Source organism: Macrotis lagotis, chromosome 1 (assembly GCF_037893015.1).
Source record: "Macrotis lagotis isolate mMagLag1 chromosome 1, bilby.v1.9.chrom.fasta, whole genome shotgun sequence".
Lineage (NCBI taxonomy): Eukaryota > Metazoa > Chordata > Mammalia > Peramelemorphia > Peramelidae > Macrotis > Macrotis lagotis.
In genome coordinates, this window is record NC_133658.1 from 173,049,924 (window position 1) to 173,075,707 (window position 25,784).

The window sequence follows — 25,784 nt, forward strand, 5'->3', positions numbered from 1 at the left end:
AATATGGAAAAGTTGGTAAAAAATGTTTAACATACAATAATTTGTTTCAATTCAACAGGCAATGATGGTTATAGCATGTTCAACCAGTTAGAGGTTCTAAAAAACCCTGGGCTGGCTGCTATGATACAAATAAAAGATCTTGTCGTCAAAATGTTTACAATCTAAAGAGGAAGACAAAATACTGTAAGGAATTTTGAAAAGAAAGAAAGAAAGTAGTTATAAGATATGGGGTGATGAGAGCACAAATAAAGAAGAATTTTTTTACAAGAGGCAGTTATCTGAACCAGATCTTGCAGGAAGAAAAAAATTTCAATAGTCAGAGATGAGGGAATTTGTCCCAGAAATGGGGGAAGGAAGAAGAGATACACGATATTTAGTAATCTAGGCTGGCTTGAACAGAGAATACATGAAAGACTTTGAGCAATGTGAAATACTAAGTTAGGTTAGAACCTATATGCTATGATTTGTTATATAAAGCCTTCTCCCCCAAATTAAGACATCCAGTCATAAAATAAAACTATAAAATGCTAAAGGTCTCATTTTGTTAAAAAGAACTTAAAACTTGGTAGGGAAAAACACAGCAGTTTAAAATACTGGGCTGTTCAAATAAAATTAATTTGTAGAAACAGTTTCTAATCCATTCCCATTGATTTCAATCCCTTAGCACCTTTAAATAGAGAGTAGCTACAACATGTTGTCCATTTGAGAGCTTAAAATTCCATACAGGTGATGTTTCATTCATCCTCCCACATGTCTTCTGAAATAACTGAATGGAAATAATTTTATAAGCAGAAAAATAAAAATTCAGATCCCTCGAAACGCAGGAGTCGACAAAAGTTGAGGACAGAGACAGGTAAAGTGATCTGGACTTACAAATAACTCTAAATTTACAAACATTTTCACTAATAAATCAAAGATTCTCTGGATTGGCTGTTGCTTTAGTTTGAGGAAGCTATAGGTGTGTTTTAAATATCCAAAGTTTTCATCATGAAATTTCAATGTCTGTGGGTTTCTACTCGCAGAAGAAGTCAATGTCCTGAAAAAGAAATAATAAAAATTTAACTCAGCTAAAAAATAAAATAAAATAAGCTCTTTAGAAGTTGGTTAAACCAAACTGGTCCCCTAATTCCAAATTTAAAGCATCCCTCTCATATTCAATAATAAAAGTTTTCAAACAAATTTTAAACTCTCTAATAAGCATTAAGTATTACAGTGGGTAGAGTACTTGTCAGGAGTCAAAAAGACCTGAGTTCAAATTTAACCTCAGACACTTTCTACCTTTGGGACCTTAGGCAAATCACATAATTTCCATTTGCCTCAGTTTTCTCATCTCTAAAAAAGAGTATCTATCTTCTAGGGTTGTAGTGAGGACCTATTGAAATAACATTTGTAAAGCAGTTACACAGTAAGCACATAATAAATGCTTGTTTCCCTTCTTCTTTTTTATTTCATAGCTCTCTCCCTTTCCTTCAGCTTCCTACGAAAAGCAAACAGGTGAGAGGCAATCTTGGAATTATTAGAAAATAGTCTTAAGTTACTATGCCCAGCAAGCAGTAGGCTCCCTCCTGGGAAACCCATTTCCAGTCTCTGCTAGCAGAATGAATTTCCCTATGTCCAAACAACAACCTTGCTGAGTTAATGAAAAGGATTTTTTATTCCTGCCACTTGGTTATTGGGCTCTGGGACCCTGGAAGGGATACAGCTGTAATTTCATACATAAAGCAGAGTCTGTCTGCCTCAAAATAAGGCATTCACAGATGGTTTCAAAATACTTTAATTTTCTCAAATACAGTATGTAGGTTAATCACTTCTTTTTCCTTCACTATCCACATAAATAAACAAATCCAACTACTGGATCTGTTTCATAACACATGGTTTATGTAATACTATTTGTATTTTTTTTTTTTTTGTCTAGAGCTGTGATTTTTTTTTTGGTGTAGGGAATTCTAGGTATGAAAAATCTCCATAGAAGCAAATTGGCAACCTGTCTACACCTCCATAAGTTCATAGATTTAAAGGAATTCACTGGAATTCATTTAGTACAGCTCCATCATTTTATAAATAAGGAAACCCAGGTCCAGAGAGAGGCTATGAATTGCCCTAGGAAACAGAATTAAAAAGTGGTAGAACTGGGAACTGGATTCAAGTGTTCTGATTCAAATTCAAGATTTTTCCCCCCTAGTCCATTTGAGTCCTAGTAAAGTGCCTGGGAACATGGTCATCCCAGGTTTGATCAGTCCTCATGGCCACTATACTATCCTAAATCTTTTTTTAATCTGTATTTATAATATATATATATATATATGTGTGTATATATATATAGTATATAATATGAATAAATATTAGAAAGAAGCATTAGAAAAAAAATCTTCCAAGTTAAAATATTGTTCAAGTTAAAATATGGTTAAGGGTTCCATGTTTTAGAGTAATTAAGGCCAATATTAAAGACCAGGAAGCCCTGGGTTCAAGACCTATCTCTGACTCAGTCCAACTGTCTAAGTACAGGAAAAGGACTCTCTCAGTATCCACCTACCACCCTCTAAGACTGTTATCAATGTGCATTAGTGACATGATATGATATATATGTTAATATGACAATAATTGCCATTGTCAATCATAACCAATATCATTATTGCTGTTGTAATTTGTAAGTTTGCAAAGCATTTTGTGTATATAATCTCATTTGAGTCTCACAACATCTTTGCAATAGCAGTAGTATAGGTATTATTATCTCCATTCTGAAACTGAGGCTCAGAGAAATTAAGCGACTTATCCATTGTCATAGAGTTAATGTGTCAGAGGCAAGATATAAACTTAAGTCTTCCTGACTCCAGGTTCAGCATCCTAAATACCATACCCCATTCTCTTTTGCACTGCTGAAATCATAGGTCCAAATCAATATATGTATTACACATTTACATATGTTTTACAGGCATGCACAATGCACATTACATATAGGCATATATGTATCTCTGAATATGTACATTTGTATATATGGTAAAGTATATATATTTTTTTTTTGAGAAAACAACATTAAGAAGAAATAATACTACCTGTGCCATTATTATGACCATAATTTTATAGAATTACATGTGCTTCTGAAAGTTGCTTACCGTTGTAGGAATTTCTTTGGTTGCCTCTTGGTAGACATGCTGCTCTTTGACCAAATCACTGGGAAAATACCCTACAATTCCCATTTCTTCCTCATAATGCTCACCATATACCTGAATATTGAGCACAGTGACAATTAAACACACTGGTGCTATTCGTAGCCATATTTCAATCAATACATTCCCTTATGAGTAGATGCAATGTGATCAAAACTGAGGAGAGCAATTGGAGTTTATCTAGAATCCCAAGGCTAATGACAGACTTCTCCAAACTAGCATGCATGAATTTTAGTAGCATGTAATCCTGTGTCTATAAAAATCATACTATTAGAATCATGAAAAATATCTGTTAGTTAAAACTAAAAGACTTTTCCTTTTAACATTAATTAACTTGCCCTTTTTTCTATTTTAAAGGCTCTTAGATTCTTAGTGCTTCAAAGTAAATCAATATTTTGGAATCTGATACTAAAGGAGATTACAGTAACAGTATTTGGCTTGACAGAAAAGGACAAATGTCTCCAAAGGTTTGGTTCAAAACATCAGTTTTCACTTTTATCTGTATGCAGCCTCTTTGGAGAATCTTCACAAAGATTTTCTACTGTTTTAAAAGTCTTCAACTAATACTGGTTAGTGTGGTATAATGGACAGCAAGCCCATAACATCAAAGATGTTAATTTAACATAACACCTCCATAACCTGGAGAGAAATTTCCTTTGGGGGAACATGAGAGCTGTCTTCAGATGTTTGAAAGGCTGTCCTCTGCAAAAGGGCTTGGTCTGGTATGCACAACTAGAAGCAGTGGGTTCAAGTTGCAAGGAGACAAATTTAGGATTTTAGGGGAAAACTTTCTGACTGTTAGAGCTACCTCAAAGTAGAATGATCTGTCCTAAAAGATAATCCTCCTCATTATAAGTATCCAAGAAAAAAAGTAAAATGAACATTTCTTTGGTTATAGGGCACAGGGATATTCTTGCTCCTTTACAGGTTAAATTGAGAGTAATCATGGAATAATGAAAAGCATGCTGTACTCTGGGTCGATGAATCCTTGTAACAATTCCCATTCTGTCAACCTTTCTGAGCCTCAGTTTCCTCTCCTGTAAAATGTCTATAATAAAACTGATGGTAACAATCTCACAAGAAATGCGGATTAATTTCCCATATTGACAATTAATACTCATATCTACATTTAACAGTTTATTATTTCCTGCAAAATATCATCTGGACTCTAAACTGGGAAAAGACATTTGTGTGTATGACAGAAAAATTTTGAAAATTCACTCCCTGGGAGTTATCATACAAAAGATTGAAAGCATTCATTGTTAAAATTTGCAACTTGATTTATCACCAAACAAATAACTATTGGGGGATAGAATTATTTAGCATCAAAAATGTATGTACTATAAAAATTATAAGAATAACTCATTGCACCACTACCTCAATATTCAGTCCTAGACAGATGTTACCTTATCCACTCTGGCCCTAGTTCTATAGAGATCTACACTGAATTTGGTTCTGTATTTGTCTATGCTTCCAATAAAGCATAGTAATGAATTTGTAAACAAAAAAATGGTTTTACATTCTGTGAAATTTTCTTTATGATAGCACTGTACATTGGTATTTACCCTAATGTATGGTTTAAAATAACAATGACTAGTTTTTTAATTCATTATTAGACAAATTCATCAAAAATAGCTGAAACAGTAACAACCTTACATATTTGTGTATAATAAAATTGTGTATAATAAAATCTCATCTTACACTTCCAGCCCAAAATTCTCCAGCTTCATTTTCCTTGATTAGTTTTGAATAAACATAGATCAGCTGCCCCTTTTTAATGTTAATGAACCTACAGTCGGGGGCATTATAATCATCTTGAGCTTTAGCAAGAGAAATTGTATCTGAGGGGAAAAAAAAGACATGGATACATTTATTGCACATATTACATTATAAAAAGTACAAAGTAGTATTAAAAATTCTACTGAACTTAAATTGACAAATATCATATATAGGTCAAAATTTACATTACACATTCTACTTAAGTTGCAAATAACCAAAAGGGGGAAAAAGAGCTTCACTTGACAGAACACTTAGTAAAATATATTCCTAAAAGAAAGAAACTATTTAAAAGATCAAAAAGATGTTAATCAAGTATACATTGAACATTTTGTATTAGAAAATACAATCAGATTTTATGCAAATATATCTACATTCAATTTTATATAGTCCAATAATTTGAAAAGTACAAAAACAGTCCTTACAGACACACTCTTCATCTGCACAGAGCTTCTTGGTAGCAAGTTTATCCATAAAAATTCCATGAACAATACAAGTTGCTAGAAGACTCAAAAGGAAAAGAAAAAATATTCTTGTAATGATCCTTTCCATTGTTTTTACTAGTAACTCTCACCATCAAATGTGGACCAGCTTCAGTAGTCCCTTTCTTTTATGCAAAATCTAAACATCTGGATAAATAATCTCAACCAATGGGATCTGAGGCTAACATTCCACTACTTTCTCAGCTTATGCTACATTCTCTGGACTTATTTACAAAGTATAATCTTCTATGCCCTTTCTTCACATAGATATGTTTTTCTTAAATTTTTAATGTCTCACAATTTGACTAATATAGAAATATGTGTATATCAGATTTCACTGTCATGGGGAGAGGGGAGGGAATTAGAAAAATGTGAAACACAAAAGCTTCCAAAAAAATGAATGCTGAAAACTGTCTTTACACGTAATTGAAAAAATAAAATAAAAAAAAATTCTAAATTAAAACAAAGTTTTAAATGGTCATGAAAAATCAGAGTACTATTTAAGTGTTTTAATAGCATTAAGGTAGCATTTTTACCTTAAATTCTTTAAAATTCCTATATAAAGACCTGCTACTTACATTTGAATGAATTTATAGGAAATACATATCTGGATTTGATTTTCTTAAAATAAGATTAGAAAACAATTATTTATCACACAAAAATTTTAGCCTTATAATCATTATTAGTTCATTTGCATTGTGCTTTAGGGTCATCAGAGCATCTAGGTGGTGCAGTGGATAGAACACTGGGTTTGGAATCAAGAAGATTCATTTACATGAGTTCAAATCCAGCCTCAGAAACTTACTGGTTATGGGACTTTATCCTATTTGCCTTATTTTCTCCTCTATAAAATGAGATAGAGAAGGAAATGGCAAACTCCAGTCACTTTGCCAAGAAAATCCCTAAATAAAGTCACAAAGAGCTGGCCACAACTGAAATGAAGACATTAAAGTCATCAAATCAAAGCAACAAGCATTTATTAATCACCTACTACTATATGTCAGTCACTATACTAAAAATAGAGGACACAAAGTTACAAAAAATAGTCCTTGCTCTCAAGAAGCCCACAGTCTAATGGGTGAGAAAAATGTAAACAACTATGCAAAAAAGATATAAACAGGATTAATTGGAAATCACCTTAGAGAAAGGTACTAGCATTAAAAGGGATCAGGAAAGGCCTATAATTCTCTGAAATAAGCAAAATGTATTTCACACTGGGTGTCCTGGAGATCTTTCCAACTCCAAATAACCAAAACGAAACTCATCATCTTTCCCCTCGAATCTTTTCTTCTTCCAAACTTCCTGTCTTTAGGCCACAATTCTCTATTAGGCTCAGTATCATCCCCACATATACAATCTTGTCCAGGTTTGTCATTTCTACCTTCACGACCTCCACATCTACTGCTTATCTTTACTGACACAGCTCAGGTCCTTTTCTAGATCACTGTCCCTCAAGTTGGTGTCCTTGACTCAAGTCCCTCACTTCTCCAGTCCATCCTACACAATGTCGGCAAAATAATTTTCCTTAAGTTCAGATCTGACCATGTGACTCCTGTTCAGGCCTCATCAGTCTCTTTCTATTGTCTTTAGAATCAAATACAAACCCCTATATTTACCTTTTAAATCCCTGTAAGGCCTAACCTGTCCTTCCAGACTCATTGAACATTACTTGCCTTCCCACAATGTAATCCAGACAAACAGGATTTTTCCTACTCTTCCTCCCAAAGGACACTCCATAACCCGTTCTCTTGCCTCTTACACTCCATGCATTCCAACTCTTAGATCTACCTCAAAAGCTCTCTCTTCCTTCTAGAGGTAGATCATTCAGGAAAGGAAACCTGAAAGGTATCCCTACAAGATACCTTGTTCATATATATTTTATGTCCATTTATATTTACTCATTTTATATTTATGTTATATATGTCATTCAATTAATAAATATTTATTAAGCACCTACTCTGTATGTACTTTTCTCCCCTATTAGTTTAAATTTATTCCTTGCTTGTTTAATGGGTACCTATTACAGGATCTGGTATAAAGTGGGTGCTTAATACTTGCTGATTGATTGTTTTTACCAATTTTACAAAGGCAGAAACAGATCCAGAGAAGCTGATTTATGCATGGTCATACAAATGCAAGATCAGATCTTCTATACTCTAAATTCTGCACTCTTTCCACCACACCATGATGTGACAAGTCCCCATCAAAGACAAGGATTTCCATGAGGCCATTCATAACACTGGAATCCATCTGGAACCCAACCAGATAAATCCCTATGCCTCAGACTCTGGCCTTTTATTTCTGAAGGCATTTGAAATGCCAGCTTGAAATATCCAAGGCCTCAAGGAGGGGTTGAGGATCTGGAGTTGGCTAGCATTCCAAAGGCCCATTTGATAGGGAAGGAAGATGCTAAGGTCCTGGCAAGCACACGCACATTGAGGGCCCTCATCCTAAGGTGTTTAATACTATTTTCAAAGCTTTCTCTAAATAAAGGAGATATATAAAGCAGTAATGCCCCCATTATATTTTGCAACTTTTAAAGCTACAAGTAGAGATAAAAGTATAAATCAAACTATAAGGTATTTGGACAAAGAATAAATATAATAACTAATGTTTATATAGTAATTATTATGTAGCAGGCATTGTGCTAGGGACTTTGCAATTATTATCTCAATTCGAACTTCATGACAATCCTGGGAGACAGGTGCTATCATTAAACCACTCCCCCAGTTAACAGATGAGGAAACTGAGGCAAAGGGAGATCAAGTGACTTGCCTAGGATTACACAGCTAATAAGCATCTAAGCACAAATTTGAATACCGGTCTTTGACTCTAGGCCCAGCACTCTGTACACTCCACCTAATGTACATTTACATTTTACACTTTCCATCTCATACTGTAATATATCAGTAGTCACTATCCTTACTTTGTTGGGAAAAAATGTTTACTTCCATTTCTATCAACTGGTTGTCCACAAAGCTCCAAATCATCATGAATCCTAGTCAACAAGCATTCTCTAAGATTTACAGGCTTTGCCCTCAAGGGATTTCTATTCTAATAGGGTAAGAAGAAATGGTGTCAACGTGCAGAGTCTGGAGAGTAAAAAAGAATGGCTGACCCAGGGTTTTCCTCAAAACTGAAGTTATGAAGGAACTCGCAAATGGGAGAAGAGGGATGTAGGAGATAAGGAAAAAAGGAAAAAGAGGGAATGTTCAGGAAAGGAAGGTAACTCAGTATGGTGATTTTAGAGAGTCAGAAGCAGAGCCAGAAGAAAAGTATGAATTGTTAGCCTCAGGCTAACATTTACAGACAAGTCCAAGAGAAAAATATAAAATTGATGTTTTGAAAGGTGCTTTAAGAAATGATGATAGGATGTAGGTCACAAATGAGCAGTAGAATTACTAAGCAAAACTATATCTAAGGATATTTTAGTTAAAAAATAATTTATTTTTTAAGTTTGAAGGCCAATAGTAAAAGGAAAAAAAGTTTAATGATTTGGTGCCTTTGTTCCTCCAGCAACCCAAGAAATGAGTAGAATGCAGAGTTTGGTTATTAGTAGACTAGATAGAGATCTGTTTGTAAAGTTTGCTTTCTTATTATACTCGTTTGAGTTATTATGAAGTTTAGATGGATAGGGGCAGCTAGGTGGCGTAATGGATAAAGCACCAGCCCTGGAGCCAGGAGTACCTGGGTTCAAATCCGGTCTCAGACACTTAATAATTACCTAGCTGTGTGGCCTTGGGCAAGCCACTTAACCCCGTTTGCCTTACAAAAACCTAAAACAAACAAAAAAAAAGAGTTTAGATGGTCTGGTACCCCCTACCTACAGATATGAAAAGAAATCTGACAAATGAGGTTTGTCCCCAGTAGATGTAGATGCCTGAAGAAACATCTTGATTATAGTGCTTGCCTTGTAGATTAATTTACTCACTCCTTCCTCTGAAGTTTCCAGATTTCTTTTCATACCTTTCTACTCTAAACACAAAAATTTTCTCCCCCACTTGGGAATCAGCTTCTATGCAAATGCTATATGCTACTGTCTCTAGGATCACATTCAACAAAAATTTGTGTCTGAGACCTTGGTATTCTTCACATTTGATGTTCTTTGATAGAATATGGGCAAGGAGCCTAGCTATAATCCATTAGATCCCCAAAACAGCCTTAAAAAATTGAAAGCTAAGATTTTTTTTTAAAAAAATGGAAAAATAGTGAGACATCGAAATTTCCAATTTCACGCCTTCTTGCCCTTAAACTCCAGTCATTAACTTTATTCCTAGGAAAAAACCTTATGACCAAAACATGGCAATGGCCTAATCTTGTATGTCATGGGAGGTGTTTTAACTGAATGTATATATATATATCCAGGACTTTTCCACCTTGCTCCTAGATACCAGCTGGAAACTATTAGGACTCGTAGGAACTGGCAATCTTTTGCAACTCCCAAAACTAGTGGAAAAGTTAAGGTTCACATTTGAATAATATTTTTCTCTAAATTTAGGGGAAAAAATTCCCTATTACAGGAAAGAAACTTATCAAGAAAGATATAAATATAAATGTTTAATATTATATTAAGACATAGCCTGGTGGAGCAATGGATAGAGTGCCAGGTCTCTAGTCAGGAAGACCTGAACTCAATTCTAGCCTCAGATAGACTCTGAACAAGTCACTTAAGCACAGTTTTCTCATCTGTAAAATGAGGTTACTAATGATCCCTACCTCCCAAAGTTTTGGGGGGAATGGGGACAAAATGAGATATTTATGAATTGCTTTGCAATCCTTAGTGTTATATAAATTTCAAATTCAGTCTACTGGAATAGACAACATGCAAATAATTATGTACAAACAAGATATAGACAGGAAAACCTTAAGATAGTCCTAGAGGGAAGACACTGAAAGTTAAGATATGGAAGAGGCTTCTTGCAGATATTGGGACTTCACTGAGACTTAAAGGAAGTCAGGGAAGTTAGGAGGTGAAAATGAGGAAGGAGATCAAGCAAAAGGCTATGGCAAAAGTCTAGGAGTTAGATGATGAGTGCCTGGACCAGGTTGGTAGCAGTGTCAGCAGAATGAAGGGGTCGTGGATGGTTGAACTGGGGAAAAAAATATTGAGTTTAATTTTGCATATGTTGAGTTTAGGATGTCTATGCAATATCCAGTTTGAGATATCTAGAAACCTGTAGGAGATATTTGGAGATGAAAGACTAGGAGTCAGGAGAGGTTAGAGCTAGACAGGTAGATCTGAGTCTTCCTGAAAGAGATAATTAAATCCGTGGGAGCTGAGATCTCCAAATGAAATAGTATAGAAACATAACATTCCCTAGGAAAGAGCCTTGCCCATGTGTGATCTGGATGAAGATCCAGCAGACAGGCAGGACAGCAGGGTCATGAAAATCTCCAGGAAGAGAATTCCAAGAAGGGGATGACTGTCAAAGACTACAGAGCAGTCAAGAATGAGGAGTGAAGAAAGGTCATTAGATATGGCAATTAAGAGATCATTAGTTAACTTTAGGGAGAAAGCAAATGATAAGGGTAGAAGACACTAAAGTAAGAGGAAGTAAAAATATCTAATGTTGATGATAATCAACGAAAGAGAGGGAAAAATATAGGATAACAGCTAGTAAGAATGGATGGATCAAGAAAGGATATTTTGAGGGAGAGAAATATTTACAGACAGTAAGATAACAGCCAATAAACAAGACTTAAAAGACTATTCATAGCAGATGTAAGGAAAAGAGTAAAAGACTAATAGTTGTACGGATGATAGTAAGAGAATAGGAATGAGAGAATCTACTGTAGAAAGTAGGATGGAATGAAAGCATTTGTGCATATAAAGGAGTTTGCCTTGGCAAGGAGGATCACCTCTTCATGTGAAACAAGAGTGAAAAAAAGTGACAGAAGGTGTCTGAGTTTGGTGAGATAAAGAAGTGGAGAGAAGACAGAGCTCTCAGCAAAGGGTCTCAACTTTTTCAATTATGAGGAATGGTACTCAGTCAAGACAGAGTTCTGGGAGGTGTGACAAAGGAAAAAGTTTAGAGTAGTCATTGTAAATGCAATAGTGGCTTAGGGAAGTGTAAAAAAGATTGCTTTTCAACACTGAAGATCTAGATGAGATCTACTTGGAGTGTACTCAATATAGTTTCATGACCTTCTCCAGGTTCATGTAGCAGAATGCTCTCCAGAGCAATCCAGTGATGGACTTTTAAAGGATGAGATCATTGATGGGATAGAGGGACAAGGGTCTTGAGCTGAGAGAACACAGTAGAGTTGAACCGGTTCACCAAGGGAAAAGGAGAGTGTACCCAGTGCACTGGGAAAAAATTAAGGGTCAGAGGGACTGGACATCATAGTAAAGATGAAGATCTTGGGAGTTATAAAGCAGGAGAGGTGGAATGAAAGAGATTATGATCAGGTAAGGAATTTTAGTTCATGAATATGGATGTAGAATTCTTGTGGGTGATGATGGTAAGATCAAGAGTATGATTTTCTCTGTATATGGCTGGGGTTGGGTGGCATTCCATAGAAATAGGAAATGAATAAATTGAGGAACTGGGAAGGTGGTGTTTGGGGGGATGGGGGAAGGGAATATTAACATAGTCCCCTAGGAGGAAAAACTGATCCAGAAAATGAACTCATTGAGGGAGGAGAGTCTTAGAGGTTGTAAATAACAGCTACCAGAATCTTGATTGGGTGATAAATATGAATTGAATGTAAAGAAAATGGAGACTAGTAAAGTACTTCTGGTGGAAGGAAAGCCTAAAGTGGCCATGGTGAGCAAGAAATAATCAAAATGTGCCTGAGACTACAGAGTTGAGTGTAAGGGTGATCAGAACTGTAATGGGCAGCCAGGGAAGCTGTGCCATCAATAGATATCAGTATACAAGACAGAGTAAGAGAGGAAAAAAGATCCAAGATGAAATCTAACTTGTTACCTTTATACTCCAGAGAGGTGGGGAGAGGGGGAGTGTTCAGAATGTGAGCAATCAGTGAAAGGAGGTTCATCATCATTAGGATGGAATGGGTTATTTTGTCCTTCATTCTCAAAGACCATGACTTCAGGTTGGTGATGCCATAAGCTAATGAACTGGATTTAAGAGAGGGGGTGCTGTGCTAATTCACCAGCCTCACTTTCTTCTCCAGCGCCATCGGTGGTCCAGTGGCCAGATATGGATCAGAATGACTGGAGATCAGCAATCAGGTTAAGGGACTTGCCCAAGGTCACATAGCTAGTTAAGAGTCATGTCTGAGGCTGGATTTGAACTCTTGTCCTTCTGATTCCAAGGCCAGTGTCCTATCCACTGCACCACCCGGTTGCCTGATAGAATAGGTATGACCAGTTGGAAGTAGGTTAATAATTGAGGAATGAATTTGGGTATTTTATCATTGTCCACAGGACTTTGGCCCAGGGTAGAATTGTCACAGGTAGCTGTGTATGGCTGGAAAGTGGTAAGAGTACCCTGGCAGGGCAAGGTAGCCAACAGGTAGTCAGAAAGGGTCCCTAAAGTCCAATGGAGTGGTAAAGATATCTAAGGTTGTTTTTTTTTGGGGGGGGGTTAGGTTTTTGCAAGGCAAATGGGATTAAGTGGCTTGCCCAAGGCCACACAGCTAGGTAATTATTAAGTGTCTGAGACCGGATTTGAACCCAGGTACTCCTGACTCCAGGACAAGTGCTTTATCCACTGCGCCACCTAACCACCCCCTATCTAAGTAAGTTTTAAAGGAAACTTATCTTTCCTGAAGAAGGTATTTTAATATTAGGCTTAAATTATAAGATTTCTAAATGCTGGACTGGGGTAGAAATTAAAGGTAATTAAAAAACAAAAGGAATTTTATTTATTTTTAGGTTTTTGCAAGGCAAATGGAGTTAAGTGACTTGCCCAAGACCACACAGCTAGGTAATTAGCACATTTAAACTCAGGTCCTCCTGACTCCAGGGCCAGTGCTCTATCCACTGTGCCACCCAGCCACCTCACAAAAGGTATTAATTTTAAATGTTTAAATAGTTTGAAAAAACCTATACTCATATTATTTAGGTGTAACTCTAAGACTACCATTAGATGAGATCTCTTTTAGTCTTAAGTATTCAAGAATTTTGAAGTCATTACTCTTAACTCATCTAACCTGCCAAAAGGTACAAAATAGTTACTTTCTAACTATCTTTTTCTTTTATTCTCTTGATCATTTTGTACTACCACTGAAAAAAGAAAATAGCTATTCATTAATTTCCTCTCTCAAATACATCTTCAATTTTTATGGGTCATTACAAAAATAAATGTGATTGAGAAAGCACAATTAAGACATGGCCACAGACAAAGTTACAATTTAGAACAGATAAAGGGGGAAATGTGCCTCACTCCAAAAAAAAAGCATAACAATACATATTGAATACAAGAAAGTTTTAATTGTACAAAATGTCTCTCGCATGTTGTGGTACCCCAAATTTGTAAGGAACACTGGAGAATCTCAGTTCAAAAAGTTTACCCAGAATGTTTTACTACTTTTAGTACTGCCCTCAGAAAGCTCTTCAAAATTTCTGAATTGTATCTTTTGAAAACAAAGGACAGGAGCCATAAATAAAAAGTCATTTAAAGAAAGTCCAAAAAGCTATTTCTTGGCATATGTAATCTTCATGGCATGGGATGGTGTGATCTTAAATCCTTGTAAGGCATCTCTGGCAGCACCAGCCTGTCCATCATTTTCAAACTCCACAAAAGCAATGTCATGTCTCCCAGGTACCAATCTTACTTCTTTGAAACCAGGAAACCTTTAATTAAAAAGGAGAGGGAGGAGGGAATGAGTAATGCATCTGATATCAATTATAAAAGAAACTGATTGCAAACAACCCCACCCAACCACAGATACACAAAAGGTTCGGTGTATCTGCTCCTGAAAGGCAGTACTCCAAACCAAAAATGAGTTTAAAAAATCAGTACTATTAAAAGTTATCTATCTATCTATCTATCTATCTATCTATCTATCTATCTATCTATCTATACATATATATTTTATGCATATATAGACACACATACACAATATGTATATTAAGCTTTATCAAAGCTTTGTCTCATGTTTTACTTATGTATATTGAGTTCAACAATAGAACAAATCAGAGAACTAGCAAAAAAAATTATTCTGTAATGAACAGATAGATTAAAATCATGAAATTAAAATTTGCTCCATCAGGAGTTTTCATTAGAAGCAAAGATTCATTTATTTTTTAAAAAAGACAACAACAAAACAAACTTACTGATTAAACAGCATAGATAACATCATTTCATTAGTCTCTTCTGGCAAGTTATTTAGGAATAAAATATAATTCGGTGGGTAGTCAGGCACCTATGAAAAACACAAAATAAATTTAGTTTGCAAGGAAAGGAACTAGTTGCAATCTATGTTCTTATCTTGAATCAATTAACTTCAAAGAGTCTAACAGAGTATTAGAATTTAGAGAAGAAAATATAAATAGTTCAAAAATTAACATTACTGGGCAGCAGATTTGGTTGTACAGAAAACATTCTAATTCCCAAAACTTTCTTCATTAATAAAGAGAAAAATAATATTCTTCCCAATATAATGAAAAGAACTGAGAGTCCTGAAGAAAGGAAAACTTTGGAGAGAAAACAGACAGCTTCTTTAATCATTATCTAATTGAAGGAGAAGGTAGAGATAGAGGAAGAAGGGAGAAGAGTTTCCTCTACTAGAGAGAATTCTATCCTTTAGAAACTATTTCCCATAAATATAGGGGATATCCCAGAGAAAACTAAAGAATCAAAGGGATCTTCAAAGTTATCTAGACCAAATTCTGCCTGAACACTCCTCCCTTAATAGCATTTCTCTCTTTTAATTAGAAATCTTTAGTGATGGAGAACCTACTATTTCCCAACAGTGGCCCCCATTCTTATTTGTATTTAATATCATTGTTCTAGATCATAGACTTATGATCCCAAGATTTGACTTATGCTCTAAAGGTACTTATAATCTAATCTTCCTGATTCTGACTTCAACTAGACCTGTGAAATACTCTACATTAGTTTTTTTCCCCTTAAAAAGGAAAAGTACTCTTTTCTTTCAGAAATTTTTTTTGTTTCTTTTTTTAGTTTTTGCAAGGCAATGGGGTTAAGTGGCTTGCCCAAGGCCACACAGCTAGGTAATTATTAAGTGTCTGAGGCCGGATTTGAACTCAGGTACTCCTGACTCCAAGGCCAGTGCTCTATCCACTGCGCCACCTAGCCACCCCCCCCAGAAGTGTCATTCTTTTGGGGCAACTTGCTATGTTTGAAAAACTTTTGCCACTCGTGATAAGGAATCTTTCATTTTCATAGAATTTATCTTGGGAAAGTTTTTTTTTTTGAAAGGGTTTTTATAAAGAAAAACTTACCTGAGGATTTGGGGTTGAATTTCCTTGGGTGTTAGCTGAATTTGGTGTAGCCTAAGAGAAGAAATATATTTAAGATTGCAATTTCTCAACATGACAAACAGCAGGAGTCAGATTTATAATTACTGAAGTACTGTAACAGCTTCAAGAAGCTATTATACTTGTGTTCCATTAAGAATACAACTTTTGATAACAGATCTAAAACACATAGGGATAATTTCTTTTTTTAATGAACAAAAAAGTATGGTTCCTATTTTGAAAAATGAAACTTGTAAAGTTTTAAATGTTCCAACCAAAATTTGCAATTTTATTTTCTATCAAAGGAGCAACCTTGACATAAAAGACAGACATTTCCAGAAATATCCACCTGGATATGACCAAGGGAAAAAAACTGCATCCAATGAAATTTATTTCAAAAAGATATTCAATAGTTGTTTTCAGGGTGATAATCTGAATTTTTGCTACATTAAATTTCCCACTAAAGTTACTCAAAGCATTCACAGAAAAGGGTCTTGCCTGAAGTAGTTTGTTTTTGGGGGGTTTTTTTGGCAAGGCAAATGGGGTTAAGTGGCTTGCCCAAGGCCACACATCTAGGTAATTATTAAGTGTCTGAGGCTGGATCTGAACTCAGGTACTCCTGACTCCAGAGTCAGCCCCAAGTAGTTCTTCTTAATAACAAAAAGACCAGAATTTAAGAATACTTTAAAGGACAAAGCTGCTTGACACATTTTCTTTTACAGCCTTTAGAATGCCAAAAAAAAAAAAAAAAAGGAGTGAAAAATCTTTGTTTCAAAGTAAAATTGTATTTTCATGTGAATTTGTGTTCTTGCTCTTTCTGGTTTATATCCATCACAACATAATGGGAATCAAAAGATTTAAGATGACAGTCACTCAACTTGTGAGTTGGCAATATATATTTAAAACCAACGAAATCAAATGTTATGCAAATAATTTGGTTGACCCAATTTCAAGGTCAATATCTATGAAGTTGATTAGCATACCTATTTTTGAATCTTTTACTTGCTGTGACACAAGTTTTATTGAATTTTCAGAATTTCAACACTTCAACATTAACAATAAACCTAAAAAAAAATCTTCTAGCACACAATATATAAATCCTCTGAGGTAAAAGTGCTAACAAAAAATAAATAACTGCAATCTCTACATGAAAGACGATTATTCTTACAAATTTTTAAATGCATTTTTCTGCTTACCTGACCAGGCTTTTTGTTTGCAGCATTAGCAGTTTGCTCCAGAGATTTTGCCTTTTTCTTTTCTTTTTTCTTTTCTTTATCAGCAAAAGTGCCACGCATTTTAGAGATTACATCAGAATCTGTTTTTGCATACTGAATTCGCTGTTTTAATTTTTTAAAAAAGATTGAGTCTGTTATTTTAAATGTCAAATATTTCAGACTTCTTTACTTAAATAAAATTTTGCATGTGCATTTAAACAGATTTCTAAGAAAACCTGTATCACAATTAGAAATTTTTTTCTTGCCAGACAGAAGTGTCATTATTGTTCACCATTTAAAAGTTATGTTTTAGGTTTGTATCAAATAAACTCATAGTACAAGTATACTAAAAAAATAAAACTATAGTATAATCAATCAGTAAGTATTTGTTAAATGCCAAAAAGATGATCTTGGATTATCTGTACAACTTCCCTTTATGTATAAATAGCTCCTCATAGTCTTTTTAGACATCTCTTTAGACAAAGCATGGAAAATGACAAAAGGTTAGAGATATATTTCTGTTGTGAGCCATTTAGTTCACATAAGCAAATTGTTTGCTTTTAGATATCTTTATGGCATTTAAGTATACTTTACTAAAATAAAATTCTTATCTTTTCCCCAAACCCTCTCCACTTTCTCCTTATTAGAAGGCATACCAATCTTCTCAGTCACCTAGGCTTATAATGTCAGCATCATTTTCAATTCAATCATCAATTCAATTCCTAGAACTTGCCCCACATATCAAATCCATGGCTAAATCTTGTTTGTTCCTTCACAGCACCTATTCTACCCATACAGCCACAGCCCTAGTTCAAGTCACTATCATATCTTACATGGACTACTTCAGTCTAATCTCTCCTTATCTTAAATCTTTCCCTTCTCTATTCTGTTTTCTCCTCAACAGCCAAGGTGATTTTTTTTTTAAAGTACAAGTTTAATTTTCAGTCTTTCACTCAAAGAGCTTCAGTGTTTCCTATGACCCCCAAGATCAAATTTAAATTTCTCTTTCTGGCATTAAAGCTCTTCATATTCTGACCTTCCTGATTTCCAAGGTTTTTTAAAGCAGTTCTTCCCTCCACTTTTATGTTCCAGATATACTGACTCAAAATTCCCAGAAAAGGACATGCAATGTGCCATGCCCATGCATCAACAATGGCTGACCCCAATGTCTCTAGAATGCTGTTACTTTTTTTCACAGGATTCTTGGCTTCTTTCAGGACTTAACTCAAGAAGTTTTTTTCTTGTGCTACCAGTTACTAAATAATTTTTTTCCCATTTTGGATTACTTTTACTTATTCTATATGTATCTTGTATGTACCTATGTACTGATGTGCTGTTTCCCCCAAGAGAATCGATGTTTCTCATGAGCAAAAGCAGTTTTTTGCCTTTTTTTCATTTCAGTAAACACTTAATAAGTGTTTATTGACTGCTAACATTAACAATATTAACCAAATCATTTAGATGCACAGAGAATACAGATGTCCATTTGTAGTTGGGTTATTTCAATCATATTCAACTCTTTGTATCGCCCCCCCCTTTTGAGGTTTTCTTGGCAAAGATAATGGAGTGATTTGTGTCATTTACTTCTCCAGCTCATTTTACAGATGAGAAAACTGAGGTAAATGTCTGAGACTTAATTTGATCTCACAAAGATATCCACACTACCATCTAGTTCCCCCCCCCAAGCTGACTCCTTTATTTACAAACTAATGTACTCCCATTTTAAAGTGGCACACTTTCTAGTTGATAGTGATCTTTCTTGACTATAAATAAAATAAGTAAAATAAGACTTGCCTATTTAAAAGCAAAGAATTCTGTCCTGGTCTGAGAAAAGCTGATAAGAAATTTAAATAAACATAGCATTGTAGAAATAAGAGTAGAAGACAAAGATGATGTCCAAATAACATGTTTTCTTTTTTCATACCACTGCAATATCTTGGGGGGGGGGGGGAGAATCTATGGATTAGTTAAGGATGACTTAGGAAAAGATCTAAGAAAGACTGTCAACTAGACTTTGCCATTACAGATTCTCTTAGGCTACAATCTGAATCAAGGTCCCTAAATGATTTTAAGTGAGAACTTTCTATGTATTTATCCTTTATCCTCCCCCAAGTATTTAATAAAATTAACATTTATATAGTGTGTACTATATGCCAGGCCCCGTGCTAATAGGCACCGTTCAAATATAATCTCATCTGATCCATACAACAACCTTAGCAGGCAGATGGGAGTATTATTACTATTTTACTGAGACTAAGCAGCTGACTTGCCCAGGGTCACACAGCTACTCTCTGGGACCATTCTTAAACTCGGGATTTCTTTATTCCAAGCCTGCTGCTCTCTCTATTGCACTTCAAAGCTTACAATTCATAATATTTATCCCTATTTCCAGAACAGAATGTGATTAAGTATTCTAGACACTATTATCTTCTCTGCATATTTGTATCAGAAGAATGCAACACAGATAAATTGGCTATTTCTCCTCACTAAAGATTACTGACTACATTAAGAATCATAAAATCTTAGCATTAGAAGGAATCAAATCATTTAGTTCCCTCTTCCTTCTACAAATTAATAAACTGAGGCCAAGAGAGACCCACCCAAGATCAATGATCGAGGCAGGGGCAGAGTCATGTCTAGAACCATGTCTCCTATTCTACAAAAGGAGTAGTGGGAAGTGGTTAAGTTAAAGTGACCCACAGAAAATGCTTTAAGAGTCTCAGTTGAAGGACCTGGAGATATTTAGTCTAGAGAAGTGAGATGGGGTAGGGATAATGGAGGGGCATATCAAAAAAGATATGATAACTACCTTCAAGAATTTAAAGCTTTATCATATGGAAAAAATCATACTTATTTTCCCTGGCATTAGCAGGCAGAGTTAGGAATAATGGGCAACAGAAGCTTCTAAGGGGCAGAACAAATAATCTGACAATGATAAATTTTAAAGCATATAGAATGGGTTGCTTCAGGAGACAGCTGTGCTCCCCTGAACAAAAGGAAAAAGAAAGCTAGATGCTAATTGGGTCTCTTGTGGAAAAAATTTCTACTCATAGTTTGGACTAGGTGGCTTCTGAAATCCCTCCTCATTCTGAGATCCTGAGGCAAACATAATATAGGTCAAATAGTAAGGTATGGAGGAGAGAAAGCAAAGACCTAAAAAGCTCTGGGAAATTTTGAAAAAAGGAGATCTTTCAAGCATATAGCTTAATAGCCAGAAGTTCCTCATGGACTGTAGTGAAAACAGTCTTTAAGTCTGTCATTTGTAGTAACAAGTAGCATAAATAATGTTCTTGTTTTATCAATTTCCAAGAAATGCACAAATGGGATGATTCTGGTAGGAATGAATTAGAATAATTGACCATTATGTCAGTCACAAAACAGATTTAGAACTGGACTGATAGGATTCTTATCTAAGTCCAACTCTGCCATTTTGTAGACTAGAAAAAAATGGAGAGGAATGAGAAGTTTAAGTGATTTAGCCAAAGTTCCCCAGGCATCTGAAGGCAGAACCATGATGTGAATTATTACCTTCTGCTACCAGAACCAATACAGAGGGCTTTAACCCTGTTCATTCTTATTTGCCCATATACAACTTTGCTTCACAACATCATCTCTCCAAGCCATTCTCTTTTTTCTATTCTCCCAGATCCCACTTTACTTAGGGTCTCATTCCCTCTTAGCCAGAAGATTGCTATAGCTTTCTCCTCAGTCTTCCTGCCTCAAGGCTGCAGATTTGGCTGTTGTCACCTCCTCCCCTACTCAAATTCCACTGGCTCCTCCCTATATAAGTTCTTCTAGTTTCTTCCTATTTGATAATTGCTCCCTTCTATGCACTCTATGGTTCAGTCATTCTGGTCTTGGAGTTCCCCACAAGCCACAAGTTTCCCTTTTCTATCTTTGTGCCTCTGCAATTGCTCTTCCCTATGTATAGAATAGGCTTCCTTTAACCTCCACCTATTGGAATACATAATTCCTTCAAAATTCAGCTTAAACATTACCACCTATAGGAGTATTTCTCTGTCCTCAAACTATCTATCACCCAAGTTTCTTCTCTAAGATTACCTTGAATCTACTTTGTATATAGCTCAAATTGTTAGAACATCAGCTTCTTAAGAATGACAGCATATCACTTTTCTTTGTATTTCCAGGACTAGGCAGAGCCTAGCACACAGTATCACTCAGTAACTGTTGACTGACTTTACTCAAACTAGACACTTGCTTCCCCAAAGCTGAACTATTACTGTTTCTGATCCTGGGGGTTCCAAGCACAAGGAGAGAATTCCCTTTGATGTCAGCTCTACAGTTCTGCTAAGTTAGATCTCATCTCTAGGCTTCAGCCTCCTCCTCTGCCAAATAAGCAATTTTCTTTAGATAAGTAACTTGAGATCCACAAACATGCTTTTAAAACATTTTGATAATTTTGATTTAATGTAATTTCTTTTGTAATCCTATATTTTATTTTACTCATTTGAAAGGAGTCAAGAGGTTTCATCAAATAGCCAAAGTATCCATGATACAAAAAGGTTCAGAATCCCTGATATCTTCAGTTAAAAAAATCTTTGATCCTATCATTCTCTCATCCACAGGGAAATCATTAGAAGAATTATCTAAAACTGTGCTAAGATGACTGACTCAGAGAAACAAGACCCTCACACAAGCCTATTAAAAAAAAAGGAGACTTCAGGCATTATCCCATTCTTTTTGGAAAAAGAACAATTTATCTGGTTGTAAAATTGCTTTATAAAAGTTATTAATCTTTGCTCTTAAAGCAATCTGAAGAGTTCAATTATTTTCCCAATTAACTAAACTAATTTGAGAAAAACAGTAGTTAGTAGTGACTGTTTTCTTCAGGGAAAATTAAATCACAAACTATCCTCTAAAATCATGCTTCAAGCATAAAGGTTTCAATCTCAAACAAAGATAATTCCATGGGGTGGCTAGGTGGCGCAGTGAATAGAGGACAGGCCTAGGAGTCAGGAGTGCCTGGGTTCAAATCCAACCTCAGACACTTAATAATTACCTAGCTGTGTGGCCTTGGGCAAGCCACTTAACCCCATTGCCTTGAAAAATCTAAAAAAAAAAATGTAAATTTATACTAACAATTTTAAGATCATAGGATAGTAGATTGATTTGGAGTTGAAAGACACCTTAGAGGATGGTCTTCTAGTCCTACATTCTCATTCTGAAGATGGGGAATTGAGGCAATAAAGAAGAGATAAGTAAATTGTTCAATCATACAGCTAAAACGTGTGTGGAGTTGGCATTCATTCCCAGATCTAGCACTCTCAACTAGTATATTAAGCTGCCTCTTCATTTAAAAAAGAAAAAGAAAAAAAGATACAGAAACTACTGGCTAAAAAAACTTACCATTGGTTTACCATAAAATGGAAAGCCTTGTAACTGTCTCAAAGCATTAGTAGATGAACCAAGTTCTTTAAATATAACAAATGCTTGTCCTCTCATCTTCATAGTTTTTAAAGCCACAATATCCACTACATGGCCAAACTGAGAAAATAGTGCATACAGTGATCTCTTCAGTTCTGTGAAAAATTAGCAAGAGAAACAAAAACAAGTTAACTATTAATGAAAAAAAAGTATGTTGCAAAAAGCTAACAACATTACATATACCTTGAGCTATTCCCATCCTCTATTCCAGGAAAAATAAAGGTTTAACGAGCTTTTGCTTGTTTTTGGCTACACCTCCAATTGAGACTCTCCTAGAGGAGCCACTCTAATTGATGAAACAATATAAAGATTTTGAAAGACAGAAATAAATTCAGTCTCTCTCCACTTTTAAGCTTCAAATAGTGACAGCAGGAGGCAAGTTGTCCTTGAAATTCAATCTTTGATTTGATGCATCTCTCACTACCAGAGGCAGGATTCTATGGGTATGTAATACTCCACATATTGTCATATATAACTGAAGTGTTGTTTTCTTTTCTTTTAAAATCTTTGTTATTTATAGTAGACAACCGGATAGGTGAGAGGGGTAACCAATATGTTCCTAAATGAAAGTAATATGGAATTGTCAAATGACCCAAACTAATAGTTCAAGCATAAGAATAAGTAGTGGAGGTAAAAGGGAAAAATAGTTTAAAGAAACTTTTTATAGTTTGGTATTTACAAACAAGTGATTTTGTGATTTTATGAAAAAAAGTTTGAGAAAACATAGGTAATTTTGCTCATATCAAACTATACACCTCATTAAGGATTAACAGAAAAAAAGCATAGAATATAAGGACCTAATTATAAATTCTAAGCAAATAAAACACTTTTGAAGTGAGGTCATTTTGCAGGGTCCTCAGGAAAGAGTAAACATCTATAGATGCAGAGTTTACATTGCGATCAATTTCACTCCCAACTGACCAGAGAAACAGCAGAAAACTAGGAACCAAACAGATACACAAAAACTTACCTTCTTTTTTGATTTTATCATTCATATTGTTGATATAAATTGTATGATTTGGTCTGATATCCATGTTTTGGATTAAATTTCAGAGAAGCCTACAAAGAAAAAAATTTGTTTTATAAATTATCACTTGTATAAAGTGGTAAGGCATTTTCTATACTTCTTCCTAATGGATTGCTAAATCAATGAATTAACAACCATGTACTAACTCCTATTGTACAGGAAGCAGCGATGCTAGGTGTTTAAATTGGTTGGGGAGGACCAAGATGACATCACTCTATTAGTGTCACTGATCAGATCGGTAGAAGTTTGCAAAGCTCTTACCACAGGTCCCTCACAAATAGTACATGTGAACATTTGGGGCCCGATTCTGTCAATCTGTGCATCTTGCATTTCTTGTGAGCTACTTCAGTTCTGCTTTGTTCATACAGTGCAGAACCTTCTTTAACGGCAGCTTGCCATGCTCAGGGGTCCTTTGCCAGGGGTCCTGCCATCAATTCCAAAGTTCTTCAGAGAGACCTAATAGAAGAATCCTCCACCTCTAGGAGCTTAAGGAAAGCATGTACAGAATCTCTAAATTTAAAACTCGTCTTCTGAAAGGCAGAGATCATACATGGGTTTGGTTGGTTTTTCCCCCCATCACTCTCTTCCTACTCAAAGGAGGATTCTGTGCACCTCCATGCAGGAGTCAATGCGCACCCACTAAATGGCTTGCGACACGCCTGCCTCCTCTATTTCTAGGGCTTCTGGTACCCAGCAGGGGTGGCCAATAAACTCTGAACTTAGGCAGCGTATTCTCCCATGCCTTCTCATCTGCCCTCATAATTCGTACCCAATACTCTCTATATACAGCCTGCACCGCTCATCTTTGTTGGCAAGTTTCTCCTTGCAGACAGTTGTCTCTTTACGAACACCCGCCCTTTGGCCCGGCAAAGCACTGCGCCAAGATCAGCCACGGCCAGGACTAGCTCTGACGCGCTGCTACTTACAGGCCGGGCAGGCCCCGGCTTGCCACAGGAACACGCGTGTACAGATGCACAGCACGGCATGCACGCACACGCACACGCCCCCTCGGCCTTCCCTAGGTTCGAGCTCAGGGAGACACGCGCCGTCCGCAGGAAGGCTTTCCCGAGGCGCCGCAACTCCGGGGCTGGACACAGGAGCCCGCTGGCCGGCCCCGCGTGTGCGCCAGTCCCCGGGGTCCCGCCGCGGGGCACCGGCGCCTCGGGCCCTCCCGCAGCCTCTCTCGGCGTCCCCGGGCTGACGGCGCCCCGCGCCCCGCGGGCACGGAGGGCTCCGAAGGGAAGCGGCCTCGGCCGACCCGGAGCGGGGGGCGAGAGGGAAAGAATGGCGGCACGGGGGGGGGCCCCCGCTGCGGAGCCCCGGGCCCTACCTGGAAGGCTGTCTCCCGGGGCTCACTCCGCGCCCAAACGCCGGAAGAGGAACTGAGACGCGCCGGAAACGGAGTAGCGAGGAGGCAGGCGGCTCAAGCGAAGGCCGAGCGGCGGCCCCGGGCCAGGGGAGCGGCCCAGCGCCGAGTGCGTCGATCCCCCACGCAGGCGCCCCGGGAGAGGAGCCAGGGGCGGAAGGGGGGGCGGGGCGGAAGGGGGGGCGGGGCAGGCTCTCCATCCGGGAAGGGCCCTGAAGGAGGAGGTGGCGGAGGTGGTGGCACCCGCCCGGCCGCCGCGCCCGGCCTCCCCCACGGAAGAGGACCCAGGCGGCATCACGCCGTCTGAGGCCGACCGGTGGGGCAGTGCCGGCCAGACCGGGCGGGGCGCCGGAGCCGCGGCCAACCCGAGCTGCCCAGTGCCCTCGGCTGCCCACCCCCGGGGCGCCGGGGCTGCGCGGCTCCGCCAAGCACGTGCCCCGGCCACCGTGGCCGCCCTGTGCGGGCACGCTGTAGGAGGGCCGGGCGCCGGAGGGCAGCGGGGTCTGTGTGCGCTGGGCACAGCCTCAGCGTGCAGGCCCGGGCGCAACGAGAAGCGACCTACGGCTTGTGTGCGGAATGCCCCGCGCCGCTGCCCAACCCATGTGGCCTTTCCCTGGGGCCTCCCTAGTCCTACACCAGGGCGGAGGGTCCCCCCGGGCCGCCCGGGCCTCCCTAGTCCTACACCAGGGCGGAGGGTCCCCCCGGGCCGCCCGGGCCTCCCTAGTCCTACACCAGGGCGGAGGGTCCCCCCGGGCCGCCCGGGCCTCCCTAGTCCTACACCAGGGCGGAGGGTCCCCCCGGGCCGCCCGGGGCCTCCCTAGTCCTATACCAGGGCGGAGGGTCCCCCTGGGCCGCCCGGGGCCTCCCTAGTCCTACACCAGGGCGGAGGGTCCCCCTGGGGCCGCCCGGGCCTCCCT

At 37.7% G+C, this 25,784-nt stretch overlaps 2 protein-coding genes across 4 annotated transcripts; both read right to left on the reverse strand.

Annotated features, from left to right (window-relative positions):
* Positions 1-926: 926 nt before the first annotated feature.
* On the reverse strand, positions 927-5,540 carry OTOR (otoraplin). The gene is made up of 4 exons (XM_074225793.1): positions 5,369-5,540; positions 4,869-5,008; positions 3,114-3,224; positions 927-1,036 (listed from the first exon to the last, which is right to left on the reverse strand). The coding sequence occupies exons 1-4, from the start codon at positions 5,493-5,495 to the stop codon at positions 1,013-1,015; spliced, it is 402 nt and encodes a 133-aa protein (XP_074081894.1). The 5' UTR covers positions 5,496-5,540; the 3' UTR covers positions 927-1,012.
* Positions 5,541-13,671: 8,131 nt separating this feature from the next.
* SNRPB2 (small nuclear ribonucleoprotein polypeptide B2) lies at positions 13,672-24,922 on the reverse strand. 3 transcript variants are annotated; one of them, XM_074209394.1, is made up of 7 exons: positions 24,271-24,413; positions 23,445-23,533; positions 22,397-22,569; positions 17,012-17,152; positions 15,801-15,851; positions 14,670-14,758; positions 13,672-14,186 (listed from the first exon to the last, which is right to left on the reverse strand). In XM_074209394.1, exons 2-7 carry the CDS (start codon positions 23,506-23,508, stop codon positions 14,027-14,029), a joined length of 678 nt encoding a protein of 225 aa, XP_074065495.1. In that variant the 5' UTR covers positions 23,509-23,533; positions 24,271-24,413; the 3' UTR covers positions 13,672-14,026. The 3 variants fall into 3 exon arrangements, with proteins under 3 accessions (XP_074065495.1, XP_074065494.1, XP_074065493.1); XM_074209393.1 differs by lacking the exon at positions 24,271-24,413 and adding an exon at positions 24,428-24,626 and having other exon boundaries at positions 13,673-14,186; XM_074209392.1 differs by lacking the exon at positions 24,271-24,413 and adding an exon at positions 24,832-24,922 and having other exon boundaries at positions 13,675-14,186.
* Between the last annotated feature and the right edge of the window lie 862 nt (positions 24,923-25,784).